At 42.0% G+C, this 22,368-nt stretch overlaps 5 protein-coding genes across 7 annotated transcripts; 2 read left to right on the top strand and 3 right to left on the bottom strand.

The window, feature by feature from the left end:
- Positions 1 to 656: 656 nt before the first annotated feature.
- Positions 657 to 7,138, bottom strand: RB195_024218 (uncharacterized protein; the record flags this gene model as incomplete). Of its 2 annotated transcripts, XM_064211916.1 has the most annotated exons (14): positions 657 to 1,229; positions 1,389 to 1,602; positions 2,038 to 2,236; positions 2,294 to 2,419; positions 2,483 to 2,623; positions 3,205 to 3,331; positions 3,441 to 3,614; positions 4,641 to 4,745; positions 6,444 to 6,547; positions 6,618 to 6,650; positions 6,698 to 6,704; positions 6,770 to 6,837; positions 6,887 to 6,917; positions 7,127 to 7,138. In XM_064211916.1, the coding sequence occupies 14 exons, from the start codon at positions 7,136 to 7,138 to the stop codon at positions 657 to 659; spliced, it is 1,914 nt and encodes a 637-aa protein (XP_064067797.1). The 2 variants fall into 2 exon arrangements, with proteins under 2 accessions (XP_064067797.1, XP_013293356.2); XM_013437902.2 differs by lacking the exons at positions 1,389 to 1,602; positions 3,205 to 3,331; positions 3,441 to 3,614; ... (2 more) ...; positions 6,887 to 6,917; positions 7,127 to 7,138 and having other exon boundaries at positions 2,061 to 2,236; positions 6,401 to 6,547; positions 6,618 to 6,699.
- A 2,444-nt stretch (positions 7,139 to 9,582) lies between these two features.
- On the top strand, positions 9,583 to 11,939 carry RB195_024219 (uncharacterized protein; the record flags this gene model as incomplete). Of its 2 annotated transcripts, none has more annotated exons than XM_064211918.1 (3): positions 9,583 to 9,588; positions 11,618 to 11,775; positions 11,864 to 11,939. In XM_064211918.1, 3 exons carry the CDS (start codon positions 9,583 to 9,585, stop codon positions 11,937 to 11,939), a joined length of 240 nt encoding a protein of 79 aa, XP_064067798.1. The 2 variants fall into 2 exon arrangements, with proteins under 2 accessions (XP_064067798.1, XP_064067799.1); XM_064211917.1 differs by lacking the exon at positions 9,583 to 9,588 and adding an exon at positions 9,940 to 9,996.
- A 7,503-nt stretch (positions 11,940 to 19,442) lies between these two features.
- Positions 19,443 to 19,766, top strand: RB195_024220 (uncharacterized protein; the record flags this gene model as incomplete). The annotated part of the gene is made up of 1 exon (XM_064211919.1): positions 19,443 to 19,766. The coding sequence occupies one exon, from the start codon at positions 19,443 to 19,445 to the stop codon at positions 19,764 to 19,766; it is 324 nt and encodes a 107-aa protein (XP_064067800.1).
- Positions 19,767 to 20,206: 440 nt separating this feature from the next.
- On the bottom strand, positions 20,207 to 20,554 carry RB195_024221 (uncharacterized protein; the record flags this gene model as incomplete). Its single annotated transcript, XM_064211920.1, has 1 exon — positions 20,207 to 20,554. One exon carries the CDS (start codon positions 20,552 to 20,554, stop codon positions 20,207 to 20,209), a length of 348 nt encoding a protein of 115 aa, XP_064067801.1.
- Positions 20,555 to 21,102: 548 nt separating this feature from the next.
- On the bottom strand, positions 21,103 to 22,015 carry RB195_024222 (uncharacterized protein; the record flags this gene model as incomplete). The annotated part of the gene is made up of 2 exons (XM_064211921.1): positions 21,103 to 21,360; positions 21,947 to 22,015. The coding sequence occupies 2 exons, from the start codon at positions 22,013 to 22,015 to the stop codon at positions 21,103 to 21,105; spliced, it is 327 nt and encodes a 108-aa protein (XP_064067802.1).
- Positions 22,016 to 22,368: the final 353 nt, after the last annotated feature.

Here is a 22,368-nt window from a genome sequence, read left to right on the forward strand (position 1 = left end):
GTGGCAAGTTGAGGAACAAGGAAATCGAGCGCGGTGCACAAATGTTTCGACTTGATCAAAATGCATGACACATAGAACCGTGCGTATTGAACACCGGCTTAACAAAGACTACAAGAGGATCTTTCGAAATACTGTACTATACCACAACAGAAGAAAAAACTTTGGAAGCAGCACAAAGAAATACAGAGCCAAAGTGTTGCAGGGAATAGTCAGTCAGTCAGTCAACAATCTGAATTGTAGGGAGGTACAGTCGCGAATATAATAATCCGTTGACAATCCTGTTGAACGTAAAACGTCTTCTCGGTGTGAGATGGATATGATCATGGAGAGTTTTTACTCGAACCATTTCCGTTTTTCAACTTTTCTGTTGAGCCCAATTACTCCCGCTGGTTAAGCTCCACCCAGCATTCTATTAGGGTGTTCGGAAAGTATCTGCCGAAAACTTCGCAGTAGCGCAGATTTTCTGGGATGCTCTGGAACTTCCCGCCTTAAATATATTATATCAGGACACTACTGCTTGTATACAAATAGCATATCTAGCTTCCTCTTCCTTGCCTATTTCATCCTATTATATAATGGCCGAACATTCCACTCATATTCGACACGTACTCCTATACGAGTTCGAATATGAAGTCCGCTGCTGAAGCCACCGAAACCTAAGTCACGTATTCGGCACTGAAGCCCCTTCTGGGCGGTCTGTGCGCGCCAAGTTCCAGCGCTTCAAAGCCGGAAACAAGAAACTCGAAGATAAGCTTCGCTCTGGTTGACCGACTGCAATATCGTCCGACGAACTGAAGAATCTGGCGGAGCAACATCCACATGAAGGCGTGCGGTATTTTGCTGCCAGCCTTGGCTGTTCGCTGTCCACCGTGAGCAATGGACTGCGATCTCTCGGAATGGTGAAAAAGCTCGGTCAGTGGCTCCCACATGCACTGAGCGACGGCAACCGCCAAAGATGGCTGGACATCTGCACTCAGCTGCTCTCCAAAAGCTGCACATTCGACTGGCTGGACACCATTGTAGCTGGAGATGAAAAATGGGTCCTCTACGTCAACCACACCCACAAACGTGCGTGGTGCGCTGGCGATGAGGTGCCGGATCCTTTCGTGAAAGGTGAAATCCATAAGAAGAAGGTCATGCTGAGCATCTGGTGAAGAGTTCACGGAATCTACCGTTTTGAACTGCTGCCGGACAACACGACAGTTACTGCCGAGGTCTACTGCGCTCAACTGCAAACACTGGCCGACAAGATCCGCAAGGAGCACCCGAAGCTCGACAACGTCCGCCTACTGCACGATAACGCGCGCCCTCACATCGCGAAGAAGACTTCCCAGAAAATTCTGGAACTCGGATGGGAAGTTCTACCACTCCCACCGTACAGCCCGGACCTGGGCACGAGCGACTATCAGCTCTTCCGATCGCTTCAGCATTACCTGGAAGAGAAGCGCTACGATAATCGTGACCACCTCGAAAATGACCTTCGGGATTTCTTCGCCTCCAAGTCGCCAGAGTTCTACACCAAAGGAATCCGTGATCTTGTGAGACGTTGGCAGAAGGTTGTCGATGTTGATGGAGATTATTTCGTCGAATAATAAAATGTTGCTAAAAAGTTGTGTTGTTTTGAAATTTTGCCGTATTTCGGTAGATACTTTCCGAACACCTTAACACCTTTGAAAGTGCGATTAACTCAACATTAGCTGACTATGAGAAGGCCTTTGACGGCGTAGAAACGAATACGATGCTGTCGGCGTTTTCGACTAAGGTGCGGGCGCGTCGTACGTGAACGCTTAGCCAATTGAAACGAAGTCAATATTTGTACATCTTGATGCGACTGCTAGAGTAACGAACGATTGTAAGAACGAAAGATCTAATTGTCTACTTGGAGAAAAAATTTCCCGCATTTTGATTCGTTTAACTTTTACTGCCTGTACAAATGCGGAAGCGGTTTTCTTCGCACAAAAAAAGTTCTGAAATCTTGCTCAGAATACTTGCTCTGTTTGATAGGTCTATTTGAGAGGATTTTTTTTCCTGCATAACCTTGCATCAAAGTACACACTTGCCTCTTTCACAATCATCTCTATCATTGCTGTATCAGCAACAACGACAATGTTTTTCGATGCTATGGCTTTAAGATGTTTAACTTGACGTTGTAGCATTGCTGCATTTGTTTGAAGGTTGACAAAGGTTACCGGAACAGGGAGCATTTCGAATACGTTACGTAAGTTGTTAGTGTTCCCTGCAATACAACAAGAATATTTTATTACTGCTGAAAGAAAGAAAAACAAAAACGTACTGTACGTCTTGTCAAAGAGCACAGTGACATCCAAAGCAATATTTAAGAATGGAAAAATATCTAGAATGACATATTCGAAGATGGTACCAGTAGTTACAATGTAGATCTGATTCGGAAGTGTTGAGCCTGGAATCGAAGAGTCTAACAACCCACACACAGACATTTTCGATTGATCAATTACACACTAACCATCCACTGTTCTCCAGTTGTTACGAACAATCTGAATTGTAGGGAGAGCAGAGAGATGGGACACGTCCACTACAAGTTGTCGCGATGCTTCCGATTCACAAGCGCTGATTAAAAAGGTGACGTTCGAAAGAAGCTCGCACACTGAATCTAACAAAAGCTTGATAGATCTACAATACAAGTCGAATTCCATCAAACAGACATATGACAACGAATGTGATCGTAGCAACATATGTTTCTTCTGTAGGAACACAATTCTTGTATAGAAGATTTGAAAATAAAACTCCATTAAAACAAATCATTTCAGGCACACACTGGTGGCACTTTCTTTCAAACATTCAACAATCAACATCTTTCAAACAAGAATTATAGCAAGGAAATGCAATTTGTTCTTGATTTTATGACCCTTAGCTGTTCAACACTCAACCGCTGATAACAAAATGAAACGACGTAGGTAGAGAAAAAAAAAGCGTTGTACTCAGTTACTTAGAGAGCCTCTGTTCACCGTAGTGGTTCCAGCATCTTTTTTTTTCAATTGTTTCGTTCCTTCACCATAGTCATCCAAGATGCTCTCAAATTTCATTGTGACGTTGACAAGGCTCTCCAGCTGTGCTCTCAGCTAGTCCGTCCGTGTTGCGAACACATCAACCCATCTCATTAACGACCTCTCTCGAGTGCATTCTGCATCTCTTGGGGTTCACTCTAACGTTCTCTAGTCTATCTACCATCGATTCTTCTCATAATGTAACCTGCCCATCTATGATTTGCTTTTGGCATGTATTCCGCTGGGTCGCGAAGACGGAATATTGCTCTTAAGACGGAGCTCCGGAGACCGGCTAGGTGTTGTGTGCTCTGTAAAACTTCAGAAGACATCTCTCAACGGTTGAGTAGTGAATAGTTTCCTAGATGTGGCAGTGGTGTCTGCCCTCTTCTCCGCTGCTTAACAGAGCGCTGGAAGAACTGCCGAGTCGAACAGATGGGCACAGAGATTTCGGTCCATCAGTTGGTCCGTGGCTTCCCCTACGGGTGCGAATGCTGCCCATGCCGCTTTCATCCTTCTATTCATATCTTCCTTCAAGTCGTTTTCCATATTCATAGAACGTATAACGTGGACGTATGACGGAGTTTCCACGATCTGGAGCCCTCAATTTGTAGTCCTCCATTCTCACAGTAGATGTTCTTCATGAACTGTTTCACTTCGGGGTATTCACAATTACATCTTCTTCCCTGCTTCGTTCTTCCCTTGAGCAACGTCTCTCTCTCCCTCTCAAAAAGAGAAGTGCCAATGAAGGAGAGCTAAAGAACGAGAAATCTAAAGCTAAAGAAAGCTAAAGAAACGCAAAGCGAAAGTTTGGGAGGAATCTTCCGTCCACTCGCACGCTCCTTTTTTCCCAGGCAAGCGATTTCATTATCCACTGTAATGCAGCCCTGAACAGCTTCGGAGATGTACTATAGCCTTGTTGCACCTCATTTCCATTAGGTATGATGAGGTGACGGTGGAAAAGTTGTAGTGGTGCATCAAAGGGCATCAATCGCAGCAATTGGCTAATGACTTCACATACGACGCTTCCACACCTTGATCACCTGATCAACCAGCGCTGACAGTGTTGCATTCGCTTCTACGCTGTCGAAGGTATTCTCCTAGTCAAGGAAGGTTGGAACAAGGATCAGGCGTTATTCGCGGAAAACCTCTGTGACCCTCGGCACGATGTGGATGTGGCCCACGCAGCTGAACCCAAGACGGAATCCATTTTATTCTTGTGGCCGGGTGTCATCCAGCATCTTACTCTTAAAGGGAAAATCCGTTGTGGAACTTCACCAGTTTAAATGAACGGGGTTGACATAGGAAATGACGAACGGAAATGGTTCGAGTACAACCTCTCCGTAATTATTTATATCTCACGACCAGAAGAGGTGCAAAGAATTCGCTCAGCAAACTTGTGAGCGGAATATTATATTCACGGAGGTCCCTGTACCACTTCTTTAGACACGTTCTTCCTGATTCCAGAATCTTCATCTGCCTGCATTTCGAAAGATCATCCTGCAACGTTTCTCTGCAGCTAGTGTCTGCTACTAATGGCTCAATGTGCGATGCACTCATATCGAGAAACAAAGTCCTTTTTCCTTGCGACAACGCCTTGATAGTCTTCGAAATTCAAACCAACTTTGTCGTGCGTGGCTTCGAGACATATTCAGCACAGGCTCGCAGTCCTCTAAGCAGCAGCTCGTCGTCCACGTTTGCGTCCTCCTCCATGTGCCAATCACCCTGGAAGTCTTCAAGTACGCCATCGTCGTATACGACTTCAATCCTCCTTCGTTACCATTAGCAGATGACCTTTTCCATTGCGTGACTAAGTTATATTTTCGCACAAAGGAGACGGTGATCAGAACCACTGCAAAAGGATATTACTGGTGAGATATCAAGTAGACATCACCTCCAGTTGGTGAGTATGTGGTCGATCTCCGCGTCGTGTCATTGGGCAATTCTCATGCCCACCAGCGATGATGTTTCTTCATCAAAAGAGAGTTCCCATGAAAAAGGCAAGCGGCCAACAACAGAACGGCGAGACGTTTGCCATTTTCATTCCGATCCCTTAGCCTAAACCTTCCAATCCTCTATTCCAGCTTCGTCCAGCTCCTCGTAAAACGCGTCCAATTCGGATTAATCAGCTGCTGATGTTGGTGAGTAGCAGTTGACGACGCAGAGGGAGAGGTGAAGAATGGCTAGACGAGGTGACAGGATCTGTGGAGAATCAATGAGGACGGACAGATGAACGCACCATAAAATCAACACCGCCTTCATTTTGCCACGTTTGTTCATCTTCTAGAATAACCAGCGAATCGTAATTCATCTGTCGTATCTCCTCTAATTCATCTCCTTCTGCTGTTGGTCTCTTGCAGAACAATCACGTGGAATTTTATGTGCTCTGCAGCTTCGAGAAGGGCATGCAGGTCAGTGTCTATGGACACTGTTCTCGCGTTGTATTTACAAAGTCTGAAACAGTCTGCACATGCTGCCTTGGATCGGAGTCGAACACGTCCTAAGTAATCTGAGATTTGATTGCCTCTCCAGTCGCCATACCGTTGGACGTTTGAGACCGCAGGGCCAGACGTCCAATGGTATGGCGACTGGAGAGGCAATCAAACCAGTGTGCAGGGTACTGAGGCAGTGAGTGAGGCAGTGAGTATGAAGTAGGAGAGAGACTTCTCCCCACACTATGCAGCCCTGCTATGGCGAGCTTAGAGAACTCGGAATATCGGATGTGTCGAACTCCTTCTCAGCTTGGAAGACCCTACCAAAGAGCTTACGCCCGCTGTACCTCGCAGTGATGCCCAGAGTCACCTCCACGCAGTTACGAGGCACAGTACAACTAAACCGTTCTGGAGGAGTTACGTAAATAAGCGTCAGACAAGCATTTTTCGGAAAGGGCATGTGACAAAGAAAGGAGGAGATTGTGGCGAAAAGGACAATTACTAAGAAGAGATAGAGAGTTGCAGCAGACACACTCACACAGTTAAACACAAATTTGACGCTAACTATATCTGGAGACGCGGTTCTTTATCAGTAGTAATTTAGAAGCAAATCAATTTAGCCTCGCCTCCAGTTTTTGCTATTTTATTTGGACTAGCCAAACGTTAGTTTCACTTGCTCTCCTGTCTCGCGCAGATTATTGCTTTACACTGCTTTTTTTTGGCATGCAGTAACGAGTCCAGACATTTGCGAGAACATGCAGCAAAATAGTCCGACTGGAACGTGTTTAAAGTTTACGAATTTGAGTAAGTGCTGAGAGAAATTGTACAATACTTTCAGCACAACACGTTCGTGCTTCGATCGACTTTCATGACCTCCGCTCTCCAGAGGCATTGACGAGTACACATGAATTTTGCAACGATGGTGCTAGAAAGAAGAGTACTACTTACGAGAACTTGTAAACGTTGCCTTAGTTATAGAGATGTGTTTCACTGTTATATTCTCTAGTTTCAAACTGTCAACATAATACATTTGAGACATGTTGAGATACCGAAAAATATCTGTTGCATCTTCGTCGTTTTCGTCGGACAGAAATCCTGAAAGCATTTGTCGCATACTTTGTATCGGGAGTCGATGATCAAAGACAGAGATTTAATCGTGACTTACCTATAATCTCAGCTGCAGATGACGCTTTCAACGCTGAATAAGCGAAAAAACTTGCAATAATAATTCCCACAGATAAATACATCTCAACTAGAAAGTTTTTTGCTAGATTAGAGATAGTCATGCCATATTACTGTAATAATAATAGCGCCTACGTTAATGGAAATGCGGACGACAGAATGTCCTTGACTTCGATGTAGCCATAAGTGGTGTCGCATTTCACCTATGTAATTCGATCGGAGTACGTCGTTAAGTAAATAATAATTATGCACCTGGATGCTGATGAAAACAAGCGCCAATAACCTGCAGTAACCTGTCTTCACTATGCACTAAGTGAATTTTTCACATCATCTCGCTTTACCTCAAATACTGATATGAAAAATCGAGTAACAAAATATCTAACAGTAGTGTGAAAGAAGATATCCAATAGCTAATTATTGACTAGCCAATAGATTCGGCTTTTTCTCCCTCTAATTTTCTTATAATATCACATTTCATTCTCTTAATCTTACCTCCTTCGACATGACAACCAACTCTTTACAATTACTTACAATTACGCGCACGTAAGAAGGGTTCGTGAGGCTGTTTATCACTTATGTCATATGTGCTCTCATCGATCTTCGAGTCGCTCGAACCAATGCAACTGATACTTCCATTTGATTTCATCAAGAGAGGTCTTCCTGCGCTGTGTTTGATAACTCGTGGAGTTCAGTCACTTACGGCTCTGCTACAACGATTGTCGTTGAAACACATTATTCACATATCCCGAGCTCTCTATTCTAACTTGTTTGACAAATGCTTCTCTGATTTCCAGTTGTTGACGTAGAACAAAACTTAAAATCTTATTTTCCACTTGCATAAAGCAAGATATTGTCTATGGACCAAACGATCATTGACGCTTATCGCGCTTTCATGCTGCTTGCGCAGTCCGAAATTCCTAAAGCGCTGACCTGACACGGTGTTTTTGGTCTTCTCCACTGCATCCTCCTACGCTCCTGCGCGCTCTCGAATATGCTGGTTTCCTGCAACCCAGCTCAGCGGTTAGGTCGTTCTAACTTCCAGCACAACTTCCTGCAATCGTATCTGCTCTCTTTTACCCCCATTAAGGTCCACTAATTCCCACTGGGCAGCAGCTTTTTCTCTGCAGCGTCTACTTACTATTTGAGTGTATCTTTTAGTGGGTTTTAGCTTGCAATCAGAGTAAAGCAGTGGATGTAGTTTACGTTGACCTCTACAAAACAATAAAGTGTGCTACTCCAAATTGATTGCAAATCTAACGTACATTTTGATACGTTGTAGTCTTTTAGATTGACTGATCTTTTATTAGTTACTAGTCTGAACGTCCGGCTAAAGCCGGACTTCAGACTTTCTCTGATGTTTGTTTCGCTCGCTTCACTAATCAACAAAATAATATTAGTGACGTTTTCTGTGAAAGACTTGTGTATCTCTAACAATCTTCCTTCATATTTTTATTGTAAATAAAGGGAAAAGATTTCATAGTCTTTTATCTAAACGTGTCAGTTCTACATTTAGAGAACATTCAAACTTCAGCTTCAAACACTCCTTACCAATATATTATAGACGAAATTTAAAAGCATTACTCGAAATATGGGTTTTCCTTCTGTTTCCCCCCAACAGTTATCAAAGAATGATGTTTTAGCATAAAATGACGTGAAAGATATCACCCTACTGATAAAGATAACGTTCTACGCCAGATTATGTAAATTGTTTGCTACTATTTAAGCAGCCGTTTGCATGCATTTTTCACTTTCTGAGGAAGGCATGCTACCAACTTGAGGCGAACGAAGAAGGAAGTAGACACGCGGCGGAGTCATAAGTTGAAAAACAACGCGCTGAGTGGCCACGGCTATGAAACGACTGCAACCATTGCCTTTTGCGACATGCACACAAAGTTATCGCTCACTGTTTCGACGCCGCGGGACCCGTCAGTACCCATTTTATAGCTATCTGTTATATATCATGATTAGTCTGTAGATTGACTACACAAGTCTCTAATTGTGCACGTAGGAAAAGGGATCTAACTGATGACAGTATGCAAAGAAAGTGCGCGAAGTACCTCTCAAAACCTGCAAATCTGCGGAAGACTTAGGAACCTTTGATAACAGTTTTAACTTCTCGAAGCATATCGAACAATAGTTAATCAACAATAACAAATAACTATTATAAGGAAAACATATTATTCTCTTTTTAACTACTTAAGATTGCCGATACACCAAATCCAGCTAGCCCCATACGTTGTATAAATTATTCGTTTTACATCATTTTGAATACGGTTCTCAAGCCATGCCCTCAAAGAAGAAGCGCATAGCGAAGCTCGAAATAGTAAACTTTTCCCAGTACATTTCTTGGGATATTCTTCCCAGATTTAAGTGTGACTAGCTGCGGTGATCGTTTTAAAAGATAAGGAGCAGCTTGAGGAACAGACATATCCTTCCCGACTTACTCTTCTGTCCTTGAATCTTCAAAAAAGAAACTAGCTTGAGGTCTGGCAAATATTGGTACCTTAGACCTACTAGTGAAAAAGCCAATCCTTCCTATCTATTATACACTATACAAAAACACAAAATAGAAATTTTGCTCTCATGTTCAATAATCCCAATAGAACAGTGACATGGTTGAAGCCATTACCAGGCGATTTTGTTAAAGGAGCACAAAATAAAATGTTCAAGATACGTTTGAAGGTAACATAATCCGGTGCTTGAATATTAGTCTTTATTTCGTGGTCATATGTTCTTAATTGCTCTAACCTTCATCGTTGTAATTTTGTTCATAAAGTGTGTGGTTGGGGAACTCAAGCTCGAATTCTCAAGCTTGAATCAATGGAACTTCATAATTGCCTTCACCATTTCTTTTCTATCTCTTTTTCAGATCATCTGCGCACCTATTCTTCTCCTCCTCCGACACATTAAGCTTATTTCACACACTAAATTCACATCAATAACAAAGGATGCCAGTATGTTGCAGTCGTTACACTTCCTAGTCTTCTCCATTTTTGTCTTACCTCTGCCTAGTTGTATGAAATTCCTCTAGCTGAAAACCGCAGCTTTATAGCGGATTATAGTGAAGTCTTGAATGAACTCTTAGTTGACCCCAGGAAAATCTGTCAGAGATGTTCCTTTCCGACGGATTCGCCCAGAGTACCTGATGTGCCGTTCTCGCCTTAGGCTATTTTGGTCCATGCGCCGGTAAAAGTTGATTCATGCGGAATGTTTCGGATCTGGGGAAAAGACCGGAAAGAAAAGAAGAAAAGGCGTCAGTTTTGATCACTAAAAAAACTAAATGCAGAAATTGTTTCGATTGAGACATGATTCTTGTTTTGGTACCGTGTTATGGGCCCAAACTTCCAAGATTCCCACCTCAAGTGAGTCAAAGGGTTTTTATGAATCGGAAAAATTGAGACACAACAGTGTCATGTACTCATACTGTGCTTCGATGAATTTCGAAACAGCATGTATGCGTTCAATCGTGTTCACTCCTTTCCGAAACATTGCTTGCCCTAGCGAATTTCTCTCATCTCGTGTTTTTCAACAACGTAAGGTTCATTCTTGTAGGCAGGTTGTAGATAACACACAGTAAACTGACTGACTAGTTCCCGATGTCATGTGAGTCTTCTTTATGTACGAGCATGGACTTGCTTGTCTTCCACAGCTTACAAACGTTTCATTCCAACAGGTTACGTGTGAAAGGGCCTGGTTATGGTGTTGATGATAATTGGCAGTGGGTTGTTCGGATTTAATCCTCTTGAGATCCTCCATGCGACTCTTTTACGGCATAATGATATCTCAGATTTCGAAAAGAGATCTTGCCGACTTTTGTAGGAGTTTTATCGACTCTGCGTAAAAAACAACCCTTTATATAATGATAAAGTAATTCTGGAACATCCTACAAGGTCCCATTAGGGCGTGCTTCGAGAATTTGAGAGGCTACACTATAAACATGGAGGTGGAAATCTGCCATCACACAACAATAATCAAAAGAGCGAGAATCTGCCATCACAAAACAAAACCTTCACTTTCATGTTACCATAATTCTGCCCTCTTGGATCCATGTTGGGACGAAGATGTGAGGAGCTCGAGTTGAGCATCGTTGCGGCTACGAAGTTGTCGGTGGTAAATCCTTTTCAGCGATAGATGTGGACCAGTACAGCGTCAGGACGAAGACGCTTACCAACTGTTCACCAACTGCAGTACCGTCCCGTAGTCGCAGCTGGCTGATGTGTTCGATTCACGGTACGTTTCCACAGTGTACGGCACAGATGGAGCTCCCGAATCCTCGGATGATGGTCCTAGATGCCCCCAAGTGTTGTTCGCGCCACGATAGTCTTTGGCGCAGACGGCGTTGTCGAATTCGAAATGACGACTGCACCATAACGACGGCCAAACTCTGCTTCAATCTTGGTGGTCCTGCGAAGGTATAGGCAGATTAGGGCATTTGATCTTGTGCTGTTCGTGAAAAAGTGACAGGTAATCTGATGCAGACAGGCAAAGCGTTGCATGGCTAGCCATCAAAAATACTGTGCGTCGACTGTCGGTTCCTACACTTTCACCTTTGAAAGTCCTCACATGAAAGTCTCCCACGAACAGTTCGGCTTTTCCATCGCTTAGCGACTGAAACAGCGGCGAGCGTGCTTGTCTAATTCTAGAAAAAGAGCTGAAGTATGTGTCGATGAACACTCTTTGTCATTTCCTATGACACTTGAACTCTCGGACTTGAGTCGTTTAGAGACCACGGCAAATGTAGAACGGTTCCTGACAAGCATGTAAGCGACAGTCAGCAAAGGGTCGCTCATTTTAAGCGTATGTCAACGCTTGCAGTAATGCCAAAATTGACAGCCATTGTTAATGATGAACCAGTATCCACTAACGTAGTCGACCACATTCTTGAGAAAAAAAAAAACGCGGTGGCGACTGTCTGCATAAACTAGGAAGAGACAAGAAAATAGCTGCATTGGGGAATAATCTCGATATCAACGTAGTTTTCAGATCCAACGATTGTCATGCGAGATAACGCATCACTTCACCAAAGTCCTTGGTGTTGACGTACTCGATGATGAAGTTGTAAATAAGCGGGGTCGTTCGCCACCCTTGAAGATGGTTGGGGCTACGAATCTTTTTCTTGCATCTGATGATGGAGATGAGCGGTTAGTTGATCGATTTACCTTTTTCTTTCTCCAACGCTGTTGCCACAAACCTCCGTTGCTGCCAATTTAATATATAGCAACTTTCCAGTGCTTTCAAAACGCAACGTCAAAAATCAGCTGAGGAACGAATAGGAAATGTGAAATTTGGTAGCTGGCAGAAGTGAAGAAACACATAAAAGTAGAAGAGGCTAATTTGCTGAGATGTTGTTGAAATATTTCCACGTTCTAAAATCTACAAAGTGTCTTTAAATACTGATCAAACACAAAGTACAGCAAAAAAGGAGAAGAGTGAGGTGTATGAGAGTGGTCGGAGTACAGGCGAACAACGAGGAATAGAAACAAGAAAAAGTCAAGCATTACTTTCTTAAACAGAACCAAGATTATTACTAACCCTTATTCTGGCTAAGGTATCGACGACCTACGAGTTTAGATGCAAAGGGCATCATTATTAGTTAGTATTAGCGGCGCAGCTCCATTGTTATATAATATCTTGTGAGGTGACGAAGCGTTTGAGGGGATACATTACACGTGTCGTTGGTTTTTCAGGCTAGAAGAAGCCGACGACGACTTTTATGAACACCTAATACGCAAAATGCTATGTGGACGGAATAAGTACTGAAGAACTTTCCGTAGAATATAGTGAAAAAGGTCCTTACATCAATCCAAGAAATGGAAGATGTAAAAGTAGAAAATGGTATGGAGAAGCTCGAAAAAAGAGGTTAACGCTAAAAAAAAATTCGTTGAATCAAGCTCGTTTTGAGACCGAAATAAAAAGGAATCAAACTTAGCATAAGTCAGAGATAAAGAAAAATGACAGACAGTGCATTTTCTGTGACAGCTCTGAGCATTCCGCGCAAAATTTCAGAACTGTCATTGATATCCAACAAAAAACGAACGTTTTGACTGACTCTAATCGCTGTTCGAAATGTTTCAAGGACCAACACAAAAGTAATCAGTGTAGTAGACTGCCCCCTCTGTAGAAGAATGCATCATCAAAGTTAATGCTTTACAAGAACATCCGAGAATGTAACAAACCAGCCAAATCGATTGCGCTTTGGCAACAATGCAGCAGTAAACAACAGAAGACTCCCACTGGCGAATTAAGAGGGAATAGTGCAGAATCGCAGAATTGTCCCTCAAATGGTTTTCGTCAACGAGGACAAACTTCGAATATACATTTTGGAAATCCAATTCAAAGCAATTCTCTCGTGAAAGTCGATTCTAACGACAATAGAAAAAGACATAAAAGACTAAGTAGTGGTCATGAAATAAATACGTGGAATAACAAGACAGATTAAAATGAGCGAGTTCTAGTATTTTTTGAAAATGGCGCTCAGAGAACTACAATAAATGAACGTACAGCAGAGGAATTTATACTTCCTTAGCAAAAAAAGAAATATGGTGCACCATGTCTGGCATTGGTGACTATAATGAGAAATTTAAAACGTTCTTTGTTCCGTCGAAAATTTCTATAGTTTTTGAAAAAGTGATTCATTTAACCGTTGAAGAAAAACTTGTGACAAATAAGGATTTTTGTTTAGCATATCTTTCAGAACAAGATAAGCAGTTTCTTCAAGATAACGATATTTGTTTGTCCAATGCAAGACTGGGATGGATCTTGGATTGGACAAACAAATACCGTTCGACGAACACCAAAATCCACAAATTCTAATTGGATTAGATCACTACTATGAATTCTTCATGAGCAGCACTAGAACAAAGCTACTATCGGGACTATATTGAGGGTCAAATGTGTAGTTGGGAAAAAACCTCTCCTGAAAACGTTCCTACTAGTATAGCTGCGCACATCGCAATCAAAAATTGGGTATAATAAAAAGAATTTAAAAAAAGAAATAAACGCCTAATAAATAAATTAAAATAATATGATATAATAAATAAATAAATAAATAATAATTTTTGGAAGTAAGTAGTGCTATAAGTTAAACAAAATATGTAGTGTAATACAGTGATATTAATGGAATAAATAATAACTTAAATTTATGTGATCATGTAAATTATATGTTCAAAATGCCACGTGATACCAGATGGAAGGAGATTAAGAATAATAATCGAGGTTGAAAAGCATTCAACCTCTCGATGCACTGATCTAGACACGGTTAGAATGTTGTGTTTGATTTTCTGCAGAAGTTATGTAATAATGTGTGTTCCAGATCGCTTATATGATGCGGAGAGACTGCTCGATTAACTCCACATGTTGCTGAAGCTCGCGTTCACGATTTTCACGATTCTTTGCCATCTTCGTCTCACAGTGCAAGTCTGAGCAGAAATAATGTTGATTGCAGAAAACATTGAATTTCAAGAAGCTCACAAAAAGACTGGAAAAGTGTTCGCAAGGAAAAAACCCTTGCCAGTAGCGCGAGGAGCATAATCAAAACGAAATACCTGAGAACTCCGAAGATAAGCAGTGCATATGTATAGTCGTCGTAGGTGGAGAAATGACTCATGCATCTCTCTACTTCTTTTTCTTTGCCAGCCACTCGGCTGAAGGTCCTGGTTAGGAGCTAACCTCATTGAAACATATAAAGCTCTCCTCAGGAGATAGGGCGGAAATATCGTGATACATCTGGAATACTGCAACTAGTGCATAAATAGATCCAATAAATGATTATCATCAGGCGAGAAGATTAAAAGACACGTCAAGATAGTAAATGAAAACTAACTAGACAGTCAGGTTGTCGAAGATGCTGTAGGCCATGATCCATACCGCATTGGCCACTCACCAAAGATATCCCCCTGGTATGTTTGCTCGGATTAGTACCAGGTAGACGTCGCAGACGCTACTGCAATGGTTAGAAGTGTGTCAGTACATGTGTAGACATATAATTTGAAGGGATGAGTAAGCTCTCAATGTGTATTCGGCAACACAATTGTACTTTTTGATATTGATAGAGAGATTATCAAAAATTCGATGCACGCCCGCACCCAAAACGGAAAAAACAGCTGGAAACGACGGAGAACACTTTTTAAAACAATTTTCACATTAAAGCGTGTGTAAGGGATAAAGTGTCTGACGTTAATCAATCCGCGTGGGATTTACAATCGTTTGAGGTTCATGAACGTATTACCGGCCTATACAATGACTTGCGGTGGCTAGCCGATGTGTCAAGTCAGTGTTTTTATACTCCAAGACACGTCTGGTACCAATTTATCGACCTCGGAGCGATGAAAGGCTTGGTGAGCACTAGGGCGGATTCGAACCTCCGACCGATCGTGCACGAAGCGGAACCTCTAACCGCTACACCACACTAAAGGTTAAGAGTTCGATACTAACAGATCACATTCTAAAAGCATTTTCTCATTATTTTTTACTTCTTACACACAATTTCACTCATTGAGAGTGATTACAGACGATTCATAGATCGATTCGATCCCCGCCGGAATGTTGATTTTTGCAAAACTGAAAAAAAAATCATGCAGGAAAAATTTCACTGGCAGTTTTTTCCTTTTAAATTGTATTAAGAACACTGTTCGCTGCATATAGGTGCTATTTAGAGATTATTTTAGTGATTAGAACCAGGCCTTAATTGGAAATTAGTGCTCGACAAGTCGGATTTTGTTAGCTCGAAACAAACATGAATAGCGGAGTACAGAAAAGGCGGAAGAAAACAGAGATGGCTGCATTCTGTAGAGGAAGATTTGCACTGTAAAAGGATTAAAATTTCTTTCTCAGGGAACCTCTGGTCTTTTTTGAAAGCTAGTTGAGAAAAAGTTGAGAAATTTGGCATTTTTCTCAACTTTCAACTGTAATGGCAAAAATCTTTCCCCACAACGTGCTTCAAACCGGATTTATTTTTATAAACTACGAGCTGAGTTACTGGAATTTGTTTGAATTCATAAAAATTTTGACGCGTTGCCGAAAATCTGAGATTTTGCATTTTTCCTGCTACGAGATTATTGTAATGCCGATAAAAAATTCGATGCCATATTTCGATGGAGCATCAAGGAATTTGCAAAATGCTCAACTGCAAATTTTGGTCTCTATAGGTGTTCTCTCAAAAGCTAGTTGAGAAAAACTCGAAATTTTGAGGCAAAATTTGGGATTTTTCTAAACTAGGTTTCGAAAAGGCTAAGAAAGCTAGAGGCACCAAGCTTCAAAGAAATATACAAGAAATTTCCCTCTAAAGATCGCACCCAACTTCATTTCTTGGAATTCACTTTGAGCGTTGATATTCAAAATCGTGGAGTCTACTTTGTAGCAATTTTATCCCTAATTGCGCCTGTAGATGTCTTTTTTTCGCTCAGTAACGGCATCAAGATTGCTTTTTCGAGTGAAAGTAAGAAATTTGTCACTGTCGGATGTGAAATGTGCCCTTTAAATTCTTTTACGTTAAATGCAGAAGTAGCACTTTTGGCAGGGAATAATCCCTGACCGTTACAATAAAAACAGCGAGACATCGCAGTAAGCCATCGAATCACCCTGAGCTATTCAGCATCAGCCCTCATTCCAACAGAGTACGTAATAGCCAATTAACAGATGTCCTTATCGAAGTCTTTGTAATCGCGCATAAATATGCGATCGATGGGGGAAGGTCACGCAAAAAGCACTTTATCTGCGCAACACATACTAACTTGAGCCAGCGTACTTGCTTTTCATTGCGACTATGCTTCTACTTTTACTTACTGCTTTTCTATTTTATCACCTATTGAATTAGCGGTAACGAAAGAGTGCCGAAACAATGTGCAAACTATGAAGGAAATGGAGATTGCCCGCCATGGTCTCTTAGTACTCAATACGAAGTCAGCTCTGGTTGGTTTCATTTCTTTTATATAAAGAGCTAACACACAATGTTGTAGTGCTTTAGATTTGATGGGTTTGGCAACAAGTCGATTTTTTGAAGGGATCAAAACTTTTAGGTAGCTAATTGAATTTAAAATAATTGGTTTTCTATTTTATCACCTCTACAACTTCATAACGTTATTTATCATGCATCACATTTATTCAAGATTTCAATTGTTTGCGCTAACTAACTCAAAAGTAACCGAGAGGCTTGTTTATAGAAATCTTGATATTTCAGAAAGGATGTCATTGCCACTGATATGTTTCTTTTGCCCACGAACTTTTTTCCTTTTTAAAAGACTCCTTTTCGTTTAGGTAATGTGGACTCCCTAACTGCTTTGTACGTACGACGACATATGATTTGGCACGGTTTGAGCCACCGAAGCGACTCCGACGTCATCAAGCATGAATTAGAGCAGCAAGAAAAGTCGTCCATCTTCAAGATTGGCTCAAAAAGTGCAGTAGTTTCATCACCAGAATTATGAAGAATAAATTTTCTAAAAATCATTTTGTGGTTTCTGTACCCTATTTTTTAAACTGTTTATGCTACAATGGTCTTCCTCAACCGCTTTTCCGAGTTTTCTTCAATCGTTTATTCAGATATTAAACACATTTATTATGAACTCAAGTACTGAATACGCATCATTGACGCTTTTTCTTCCTTGAGACAACTCTTCCATTTTTTAGTCGGAGATATCGGTAAATGAAAAAACCTTGGAATACGGTTCAGTTTTGAACATTTTGTGATATGCGGTGAAAACATGCCATTTCTAATCACATATTCAACTTACAGCACTACGTCTGAAAAAAAGCAGTTTTCGTTTCTGTATTTCTGCTGAATCTTGTATACCTAAATTGCACTAAATTTTGTGCGCCTTAATATGTTTATTTAAAATCAGCGACCTCGTCTTCCTCTTCTCTATGCTCATTTAATTTTTTTTCTAATTTTCCGAACGCTACTTTAATTTTTTTTCCTAATTTTCCGGCCCCTCTTACAACCCCCCCTGCTCCGACACCCCTCTTACGAGCCTCCTGTTGAGAAATTCTCAACACACGCTTTACCCTGACTATATCTTGTCAGAACATTAGTAGGTCCAACTCTTCATGGTCGCAGTACAAGTGCAGAAAATCTATTTAACGAAGAGATTACTCATAGTTTTACGTTCGTTCAGGGCCCAACTGAAGCGGATATACTTCAGAAGATTTTCGAATTGGATAGGACCGGAATTTGCACCGATTAATTTTCAAATGACGAAAAGACATTTGAATATTTTGAAAAATACTTTAAAACTATGCTATTTAAGAACAGTGTTGTGACTGCACCTTTCCTCTTAAGGACAACGTAATTGATATGTCCGATAATTACGCGGTGGCATCCTGTAGGCTCGAGTCCTTATGGAGGCAGCTGGACACTAACAAAGAGCAAAAGTCGTGGTACAGCAAAATATTGAATGATTACCTCAAAGATATCACAATCGAAGAGGTACATGAACAAGTCAAAAACGTGGCTGGAATCTACTATATGCCACATTCTGCAGTGTGGAAACCTTCAAAAACGAAACCTCTCAGAATCTTATCTGCTGCATCCTCGAAAGAAAGAGGTAAACTGTCATTAAATGATGTAATTCACACCGGTGAATCTTAATAAAATTCATGATATCCTTATTCGCAGTCGAAATAGCAAGTTTATATTAACATGCGATATCGGAGCTGCTTTCACTCAGATCAGAATCGTAAACAATCACAAAGACCTTTGTCGCTTTCTGTGGGTCAAAGACATCAGTCGCATGCCGACAAAGGACAACATAATTGTTTACAGATTTAACCGTTTGTCATTCAGCGTTACCGCATCTCCTAGCATTTTGAATATGGCAATTCTTGCTTACTTAAATGCAAAGAATACCTCACTTTCACGTGAAGTAGCAGGAAACATTGTTGTGCATGTTGGTAATATTTTATTGACAGCTGCAAGTGAGCAGGAAGCTTTGAAGAAGTATGTCGAATCAAAAAATCTTTTCAAGGAAATTGGTATGAACCTACGAGAATATGTCAAATTCTCAGACAGTATATGAAAAAATCCATGAGAAAGACAGATCATCTTCTGGTGATATCAAATTCTTAGGTGTTAGATACAACACAGAAACTGATGAGTTCAACGTGAAAGTAAATATTCCGTCGAAAACATTACTTAGTAAGCGAGATGTGGTTAATATAATAAATTCTGTCTACGACCCTATAGGTGTAACTGCGCCATTGCTTATCAAGCTGAAATCGCTAATGCGAGAAATCTATGACACTGGAATTAAGTGGAACGACTATGTTAATCCAGTAATGACTAGTAGATGGGACTCCATCTGCAAAGAGATTAATGGTGCGAGTATAAGCATTCCCAGGTCAATTCTCACAGAAGTGCGAAACCTTCACACTTCAAAAACAGATTTATGGATATTTTGTGATGCAAGCAATCTTGCGATATCAAGTTGCGTCTTCTTGCGGCACAATGGCAGTAACAAGGTCACGCAATTGATTAGCGATTGAAAGTCAAAGTTCACCCCCAAGAAGTCGCGACAAACAATTCCAAGGTTAGAATTGCTTGGAATACTCACTGGAATGAGACCGGGAAGATCTCAGAAAATCTTGATCACAATTTAGATCACCTCAACGTTGTCACTGACAGTGAAATTGTCTTACAATGGATTAAATCTTCTCGAAAACTTCCAACCTTCATAATCAATCAGAAAGACCGAATTATAAAATTAGAGCTCAGGTTGAGAGCAAAGACATTTCTGTGAAGTATTTCCACGTTCCATCACAGTCCGGCCGTTGCAGGGATGCGAGGTCTTACATCATCTCAACTCAACACACAGAAATGGTGAAAAGGCCGCAATGGCTGGCAATAGAGCCATCTAGCTGGAAACTACGCTCTAGCGATACTTTGAATATAAAAGAAATCATGGAGAGAAAGGAAGCATTTGAAAATCTCCATGTTGAAGAGTCTGAAAATAATAATGACTTACTTGACTTAATCGGCGGGCTGATGTCATTGCCTGCCGCGATTACTCGCATCTTCCGTCGAGGTGTGCCGTCCTTAAACATAGCTTTGCTCAACCTTCTCGATCTTCTGCAACAGCTCGCTCGGAATCAATCCATTCGTCGCTATTCCATATTCTGCGAAACCTTACGTCTCGCCTGAACTGCCTATCCACGCCGAGTGTCCTCATGTTCTCTTCCATCATCTCAGTCCAGAACTTCCGTTTTCGGCCAGATGGCTTCTTCCAACTCGAAATCGGGAAACTCCTCAGAACTCTAGACGCTCTTCTATAGCCACTTTCGATGGCGGTGCAAGATGTTAGTATTTTCCACGTGTCAACCGCCGGTACACCACATCAAGTACCGCATAAAGGTATTAATATGGCATATCCCAGGCCAAAGGTAGTCAAGCAGCTTCCTTTCCGCTCTCCATCACAGTAGACGGCGCTGCCCAAGTCTAGAAACGGTATTAGCGTATCTTCGCTGAATACCTTTCTCGTAGCTGCCGTTGTTCTTTAGCATACAGCTCAAATAACAGAACTCATCCACGAGGTCAATAAGTTGGCCGTCCACCTTGATTCCCGTTCGAGGTGGACGGACAACCTATCTTCTCTTAGAGATCCTCGTCTGCTTGCACTTATCAGGGCGTAGACGTAGTCCATAGGATGTAGCCAACTTCGACATAAGGTTGATAACATATTGAAGTTTCGTAATGCTTTCCGTGAATAAAACAATATCATCAACGCACCCGAGATCGGTCAAAGGGCATCCTGATGGTGCTAGAATGATATGGGCAGGACACTGGTCTCTTGTTCTTTGCATAATGTCGTCGATGGCGAAATTGAACAGGAAGGGTCCTGCCACTGCCCTTTGTCCTACTCCAGTTACCACCTCAAACGTTGTTGTACATCCGGCTGGTGTTCGAACTGCAGCAGTAGTTCGTTGATTCATGTCATCAAGCGAGCAAACAAACTTTCGTGGTACTCCATTGGCGCGGAGCGCGTTAAAAAGACGGCCTCAATGAGGAGAGTTGAAAGCGACTTCAAAGTCCACAGAGGCTAACTGCATTGGCTTCGAGTACCGCTGTCAGATTTCAATCACTTTCCTAACGATGAACATCTTGTGAGTCGTAGATCGGCCAGGACAAAAGCCAGCTTGCCCATCGCGCGTTGTTTCTCCGCGGTGTTTGATGAGTTGGTCCAGGATTATCTGCTCCAAAACCTTGTACATAACACGCAACAAGGAGATTTCTCGATAACACCTAGGTTCCGTGACGGATCACTTTTCATCCTTTGGATACAGACCAGACATTCGATCGGTGATTCCTTTTTAACCGTTTATGTCGGTCTATGAACGTGCTCGAGTTCAAGAGCTGACGGCGCTTGCCAGTTCAGCAAGGTCTTGAAGTGATCCCTCCAAATTGGAAGGTTTGCTTCACCGACAGCCTTTCCAATGGTAGTTTTTAGGACCGGAGAACATCCTTTCATCCTGTCCCTATACTACTTTAATAAAGCATAGGCTTGCCGCAGGTTCTTGTCTTCCCACGCCATTTCAAACTCCTTCGCTCTCGACGTCCACTCGTTATTGCGGTCTTGTTGCAGTTGACGACGCAACTCCGTTCTAAGACACTTTTTGTGGTTGAAATCGCCAGTGCTGCGGGCGACGCATAGAGAATTGTGCGTGGATATTGTTTCCGCAGATGAAAAGGCAAACTTCTTCCGCGGCATTTGAATGGAGAACGTTTCCTTTGCAGCGTCCTGGATGCATTTCGTAAAGGAATCCGCACCGCAAAGCTTCTTCCTGGTCCGTACTCCAACATGAATAGACACACGTTGACGGAAATTCGTTCTGCATTCTTCGTATTTCAGACCTGCCACGTCGATTTTCGGTTAAAGGCACCGCCCCACGAATCTGGGGTGGTGTATGCTGTATGTTTCAGGTATGCGTATACGAAGTCGTAGATTATGGAGAGAAAGAAGGGAGATTCTATCCATTTCTTCCTAATTGCCGTAAAAAAACGGCCCGGAAGATACGGCTTCAAGCGCTCCGACGCGGCATTTTCTAAAACGAGTTCGATTGGAGCGCGCCAACCTTGTGCAAGCGGCGCATCTTTTGGGTCGTTTTTTTGCTGGCTTGATATTTTAGACATCAACGCTTTGAGTTCATCATAGAAGGCGTCCTTACAGTTGTCCTCAGCGGTTTCCGTAGGTGAGCACTTACGACCCAGAGTTTACGTCCTCTGCAATCCCGCAGTCGTACAAAGGCGCATCTAGCCAACGTTGCGTCAAATTTCTCCACCAGGTTCTTGTAATCATTCCTCACAGCTATCGCGCAGCCACCTACTTTGTTCCCATCAGCATCGCCGCAGTACATGGTGTAATTTTCGATGCTGATGACGGGGCGATCTTTCATGCGTGTTTCCTGCCGTGCAGCAAAGGGCACACAGAGATATCGCAGAAGTCTGGATAGAGCGGCTTGTTGGAGTTCACTCGATAGTGTTCGGCAGTTCAGCGTGACGAAAAAAAAAGAAAAGAAACGAATGGTTGTTGTCAAAGATTCCATGCTCAGTTGACCTTTCAGGTTATGGGCTTTGGCGATGTGCTGGACGACAGCAGCTTTTTGCAATGTATGGGAATATTTCGCCATATAACAGTGCGGGTTATATAGCTCGTACGTTCCCATTGCGTACACTCGAACGCCTGATTGCGTTTAGTTAAAGCAGGGCCACCACGAGCAGATAGCAATCAGACTCGTATACGCGGCCC

Source organism: Necator americanus, chromosome X (genome assembly GCF_031761385.1).
Source record: "Necator americanus strain Aroian chromosome X, whole genome shotgun sequence".
In the NCBI taxonomy this organism is placed as follows: domain Eukaryota; kingdom Metazoa; phylum Nematoda; class Chromadorea; order Rhabditida; family Ancylostomatidae; genus Necator; species Necator americanus.